General features: G+C 36.9%; 1 protein-coding gene across 1 annotated transcript in view; it reads left to right on the top strand.

Moving 5' to 3' along the window:
* The window catches only part of CDV3 (CDV3 homolog), a 14334-nt gene extending 12384 nt beyond the window's left edge, over positions 1–1950 (top strand). The window contains exon 5 of the mRNA XM_006907238.2: positions 52–1950. Within this exon, the coding sequence (XP_006907300.1) occupies positions 52–58 (7 nt within the window). The 3' untranslated portion in view covers positions 59–1950. The remainder of the gene's footprint in view (positions 1–51) is intronic.
* The last annotated feature ends 4911 nt before the right edge of the window (positions 1951–6861 follow it).

The following is a 6861-nucleotide window of genomic DNA, read 5'->3' as shown; positions in this document are numbered from 1 at the left end:
AAAAAAAAAAACCTGCAGCCAGTGGTCATTTCAAAATCTTTTTATGTTCAGATACTGAGCCTTCGTAAGGGTTGACTACCTCAGATTTGCTGCACTCATTGTGAACTTCATGTGGATCACAACTTCTGGATAAGAAGGTTTCAGCTTATAAGTGTCGGTGTGAAACTTGAAACCAGCTCTATTGGATTCCTATCAGAAATCCTGCAGAAAGTCAGCCATCTGGGTTCTGATCTGCTGTAAAAGATGAAGATTTAAGTGACCTTAATTAACCTGTCCTGTGCCCCTTAAGGAATACTCTCTGTAGTAGGCTGTGGCTGTATTAGAGTTCCTGGAATATGCCACTCTCAAAAGAACCGATGTGTTCAAATAATCTATGTAGGGCTGTGATTTATCATTTAAACTTTGAGTTGTATTCTGAGGTAACCACAAATTCAACCAAACTTGGGTCCACTGAGGGGCGGGGGGAGGGAATAATCTTGTTTCTTCTAGTAATTTTTTATTTGGATGGTAGTGTTTTTTTCCGTGTTCCACATTAAGGCCTTTTTTTTTTTTTTTTTGCTTTGACTTGGAATAAGTTCTTTGACAGAGCATATTGCTTGGTTAAGTAAGTAACCTGAAATATGCATTAGAATTGTGAGGTGTCTCGTGAATTTGCCAATCCCTAGAGTGGAACCAAATAGCCTTTGGTGTAAAGGGCAGTGGATGCAGGGGGGCTCTACTTCAGGTGCTGCTAAAGCCTCCTCGAAATCAGGTCTAAATTGTAAACTGCAGTAGAAAGAGTATATAGTTCCTGCTCAGGCCAAGGGATTCACTGACCTGTCCTTATAAATTCAGAGCAACGTGAGCAGAATCTCAACCTAAAACCCACTTAAGTTTCGTGGATCTTGCATGAACTTTGACAATTCCAGATACACTTGTGCCCAAACGTTTAAGGTATTGGACTTTCTATAAATGCGATAATTGTCCCAGCTTAGCTCTGTTATCAGCCTTCCGATGTGTCTTTACATTGTTCATTTGGAGAGTCAAGGGCGAAAGACAGGTGATGTAGCACTTCTGTTTTTAATAATTACAGCTTAAACTATTCAGTAATTTTTAGTCCTTAAAAGGGACTTCAGAAAGATACCCAGGATTGCTGAAAAGTGTCTTTCCATCTAATGAGATAGTCTGGCAATTTCCTAGTTTTGTATCTTTGGTTCAATAGAAATATTTCAAAGTGGTATGTGACCACTTGATGCAGAGTCTGGGTGTCTCTATAATAAATCCCTTTGCCAAATGGCAGGAGTTGCAGACTTGCTACTGGCAAGAGTGAAGCAAATGGGTGAGTAAAACTATCCTATCCTATGGGAACTTAGTTTTGATGAAAGTGTTAATACAGGAATTGGACTCCTAGTGGGGTTTGCAGTATCTCCTGACAGGACCTGCCAACCATTTCTGGGCAATAATGGCGTTACTTGAGGTGGCAGGCAGGATGCCTGCCTTCTGATGTATTTGGGTGAGTTGCTGAGCAAGCCAAGGAGAGGTTGGATGATTAAGCAAGAAGCAAGAGATTCTTGGTTAAACTGAAGACTTCATTTGGGAACCAAAAATCTTAACAAATCTCTTATACCTTGAGCCACATATTTTCCCTGAAAAGTATGCATTTTTTTTCCAACAATTTTGTTGGAGGTTATGTTATTGAGTAATGAACTGAGATGGGTATGTGGAACTTATTTAATGGCATACTGTACAAGAAATCTGAAGACCTGCAGGAGATTTAAAACCAACTCTTGTTATAACTTTTTAAAAGATTGTGAAATTATCAAAATGCACATGAATCAAGTTTTAATATACTGTATGATGGGTGGGTGAGGCTGTCCATTGTACCATTTCTTTCTTTGAATTCTCAGGCATGGTTTGGCAGTGCAAGAACTCTGTAACATTAACAAATTCAATAAAAAGTAAATATATGGATTTTGGAGTCTGGCAGTTTTTATTCTTAACCCTTGACCTGTCCTCTGTCTTTGAAAATGGTGAATTGATGTCATGCCTCCTTTGCGCATAGGAGGATAGTATTCTCATCTGAGGCATGAACTTTCTGTTTGAGAAATATTTGCAGAGTATTCTGAATGTTAAAAAAGAGACCTGGAATGAAAGTGGCTGCAAAGCTATAATGAATGTTCCTTTCCAAAGATAAAGCATTGACTTGTACTTTTTTCTTGGTTATTAAATTTTATCTTAAACCCTGGCAAGGAAATCTGCGATCTTCACTTACATAGACTAAAGATCTGAGGGATTGTCCTTTAAGAAGCTTATAAATTTCTCAAATGAGCAACCATTTTAAATTTCAGAATTTAGTCTGGATCATAGTTTCTACATTTCTAAACTAGAGAAAATATATTTCAAGTTTTTTTTTTGGTAATATAGTTTAAATGTTTAATGTTTACTATTAGATTATTTGTATTTGATTTTTTTTTAACAACCCTATTTAAAATGAAACACAAAAATTCACACTCCCTGTCATTCTCCCTTCTCTCGTTTAAGTTCCTCACTTTTTTTTCTTTAAGTGAGTTTATTTGAGCAAACTGACAATGCTGGGAAAATCTCGAATGTTTCCCCCATAGTTTTTTTAACCATCTTTTTTTTTTTTTTTGAGATAAACCCCTTCAAAAGTGTACAATTAAGTATTGTATCAGTTCTCATTTTTACTGCGAAACAGTCAATTGGATATACTACATTTCATTTATCACTTTGAACTGTTTCCACTGTCCTTGTTATGAATAATGCGGTTATGAATTTTCATGTATAAGTTTGTGTCAGTATGTTTTCAGTTCTCTTGGAATGCATCTAGGTGTGAAATTGCTGGGTCATATAGTAATTTTTTGAGTAACTGCCAAACTCTTCCAAAGTGGCTATAGCACATTACGTACATTGTTACCAACAATGTCAGGATTACAGCTATTCCATATTCTCATAATTACTTGTTACCTGATTTTAATTCTAGTCATTCTGGTTAAAATAGTATCTCATTTTGATTTGCATTTCTGTACTAGCCAATGATGAACGTCTTTTCATGTGTTTATAGGTCAATTTTGTCTTTCAGAAAATGTCTTCAACTCCTTTGCTGAATTTTTAATTGAACTTTTGTCTTTATTATTGAGTCATAAGTATTCTTTATATATTCTCGATATTAGTCCCTCATCACGTGCATGATAATGCAAATGTTTTCTCCTATCTTCATTTTAATAGTGTCTCTTGAAGCACAAGTTTTTCATGTTTTATGTAGCCCATTTTATTTTTTTCAGTTGCTTGTGCTTTTGGTGTATCTAAGAAGTCATTAGATACACCAAAGACCCTAGACATCTGTGTTTAGCTTCCATTTAGATCTATGATCCGTGTTTCAGTTAATTTTTGAATGTAGTGTGAGGTAGGAGTCTTCATTATTCTACATGGGGACATATATCCAGTTGTCTGCACCGTTTCTTGAAAAGACTCCATTCTGCACACTGAACATTTCACTTGTTTATTCTCCTAGAATGAAATTGGTTTGGCTAGAAACACATAGGAAGGGATGTCAGGAGTTTGGGAAGGTGGGTGGGATAGGAATTGGAGAGAAAAGGCTGAGTGTGGAGTGGAGACCAGTTAATGGGGTAATCACCTAGGAAGCGGAATCAAGAAAGTAGAGAATCATTTAGACATTCTAATAACTAGGGGCCTGAAATTGTAGGTTTACAATGGCTTTAATTCCTCAGCTAGCTACTGTAACTAGGTATTTATGGGGCCTGCAGAATGCAGGCAAGTTATGAATTGCTTTTCTTGAGTTTGATATAAAGATAATGGATATTATGAAGGATATAGTAACAAAAGTAACTTTTAAATCATTTTTATTATTAAAAATAAATGAGAAGAATTACGTTCACGTCAAGGATTTAGGATATACACGTAAATAACCATTAAGGTAGTTTAAGCCTTTTGAAATTGTTGCCCAAGTGAGAACTAGAATTCTAAATAACTGGATGTAGTAACAAGCTGAGTACAACTTGTCTACTCATTTCACCTGTGAATACCCTCCCCACTGAACACCCTCCCCCAACCGAACTTTACAGCGATACAGTCCCCATGCAACTAGAAACTTGCAAAGAGAAGATCCTTTCTCTCCATTTATGATGGAAAATAGTGTGAAAGTGTGAGGGAAACAGCATCCATTGTTTTGTCATTAGACTTGGGCAGACAGCTTTAGTGTCAGGTGAGAAGTTGAGTTAACGACCAAGCAGGAGGCAGTCATTTTCTCACTAAAAGTAAATTTAGTGGAAATGACTTCGAAAGTTTATTGCTGGTATTTAGTGTGATGTTCTACATCTTGCCCTGACATTTTAGGAAGCATGGTCTTCTATGACAAGTTTTTGTTTTTCTTTAGACCTGAGCAGTTTTTGACCCCAAGTTTTCTATCTTAAACCAGTGTTTCTTAAACCAGTGTATTTTACCTTTTCTTACCTTGTTATGAAAAAGTATCTAGAAATAATTTTCTATATCTCTTAACTCTTATTGGATGATTTTACCTTCCCTCCCCCCAAAAAACTTTAATTTTTTAAATCTTTTTTTGTGCAGGGAGGCTAGATGTACAAAATAAACTATTGTTTTGAATATTAGCATATGAAAACTCAAAACGTTACCCCAGGACAGAAACTTTGTGTTCTTCCTTTTTATATCCAAAGTTTAGGCAATCTGTCATCCCTGGTAAAGACTTTTTGCTAAAGTTTTTATGCTGCATGAGCTGTTTTCTTCCTAAGAAGTGGGATGACTCTACAGGTTATTTTCCGTAGTTCTCAAAACAGCTGCATTTGATACAACCTGGAGATGTTTTTAAAAATGCTGACATCTGACTCCTGACCCCAGACATTCTAATTTAATTGGTATGGGGTATGACCTGCACCCAGAAATTTAAAAAAAATTCCCCAGTTCTAATGTGCAGCATTTCTAAAGCCACTGGGTTATGTCAAAATAAGAGATAGTATGGCTTCCTAGTAAGAAGTTAAAAGCAGTCGTATTTTAAATGCATGTTTGAATACTGTTAAATGGGGGAAATGGATAGTGAGGGTGCAGGGGAGACCTGTAAGCTGAAATACTAAAGAGTTATTTTGATTTTTATGTAAACCTTTTTAGAGTTCAGTATTACCAGTATAGGGACCATTTTTAATATTTCCTGTCATTTCTTAAGACAATTACCTCACCATCAATACAATGCCCTAGCTACTTTATTTTCCTTCTCTCTACAGTAATTTTGTTGTTTGACTTATATCTTGCCAATAAGTCTAACCAGAATTTACACACGGTAAATGTTAATTGCTTTACACTACCCCAGCTTCTAATTTGCCCTTCCGTTATGTAGCCCAGTTACAACACCTCTGGGTTTTCAGGATTTCTTTAGAATTCTGCAGTTCTCCCTGGTGACTATGGAATGAACCATAATTAACTTTACCAGAGATGAGCTCAGCAACTGCAGAACCCTACAGTTCATCTCCTTGGGAATGGGAACTTCAGATGCTTGCATCACCTGCTATCTTAGACTGTGGGTCATTTCCCGCACCAGCTGCTACCTGTTAAGGGTCATATGGGTTTCACTTAAGCATCCTTTGTAACAGGCATGCAGAGGAATCCTCAGACTTGTCTTTGGCTTTAACTTGCTGGGACTATTGTGGTTTTCTTCCTGGGTTTCTCTGGTTTTACAGTTCAAATTTGTGCCTTTAATTAGAAACTGAATTAAACTTGGAGGTCAGGAATTCCCATCCTCAGTGACGCCATGGTAATGGGGTTGAAAGCAGGTTGCAAGCTTCCATTATATTCTTTGTTCTTCCTGACATTCCCTTCTTCCTTCTCTCTCTTTTTTTAAACCTTAGCTCCAGGCTGGCAAGAGCGTTAAGTAGCAAATCATTTGTTGGAATTTTTAAAATTAACCTTGGGCCAGGCACTCTTCTAAACGAGTAGCAAATGTTATTCGTTTAACCCCTGGCAGTCCCTTAAAGATGGGAAAATAGGCTCTGAAAGGTTAAGTGTCTTGCCTAAATCACAGCTAGTAATGAAGGAGCCAGGATTTCACCCCAGGTGTTTTTGTTCCAGCTCGTTCTTAAGCATGAGGCTTTGCTTCCACTCCTCTTGCTAGATTAAGACGAGAGAAGGAAAGTAGGAAACAAACTATTCTTCAAATTTAACTTGAAGGAGCCCTTTGCCACATTCCCATCCCAGTCGGCATGGATGCCCTAAAGACTGGCTTCTTCGCCACCTCTCTCCCCAAGCAGCAGAACGTAAAGCTCCTAATGTTAGGTGAGTTGTTTGTACTATCCCTTCTTTAACGGCTGAAGGTGGGATTTTTTTTATTTTTGGATGTTTTATGATGAAAAATTTCAAATACAAAGAATAGTATAAATGTCCTTGAACCTATAACTCAAATTCAACAGTCATCAGTTTGTGGCCATTTTATTTTACCTCCCTATTTTCTTGGTTATTTAAAAAGCTAATCCCAGACCTATTTCATCATTAAACATTTCACCCAGGGATAAAGACTCAACCGTATAGAGTTATACCTAAACTAACATTTTCTTAATATCAGATATCCTGTTCGTGTTCAGATTTCTCTGATTTTTCAAGGTGCTTTACAGCTGGTTGGTTTGAAGCAGAATCCAGACACGGGTGACCCGTTGTATTTGGTCTTTTAAGTCTCCAGTAATTCCCCCACTTTATCCTTACTATTTAGTTATTGGAGAAACTGGTCATTTGGCTCATAGAATTTTCCATATTCTGAATTTAGCAGATTGTTTTCATACATTTTCTATAAATGAGTAGTGTGCCAGTTATTAATTTACTGCTCTTTGCCCTGCTTGTGGTTCA

This window comes from Pteropus alecto, unplaced genomic scaffold (assembly GCF_000325575.1).
Source record: "Pteropus alecto unplaced genomic scaffold, ASM32557v1 scaffold92, whole genome shotgun sequence".
Classification (NCBI taxonomy): Eukaryota; Metazoa; Chordata; class Mammalia; order Chiroptera; family Pteropodidae; genus Pteropus; species Pteropus alecto.
Note: the sequence above shows the minus strand (reverse complement) of the source record. Positions and strands in the feature narration are given on the sequence as shown.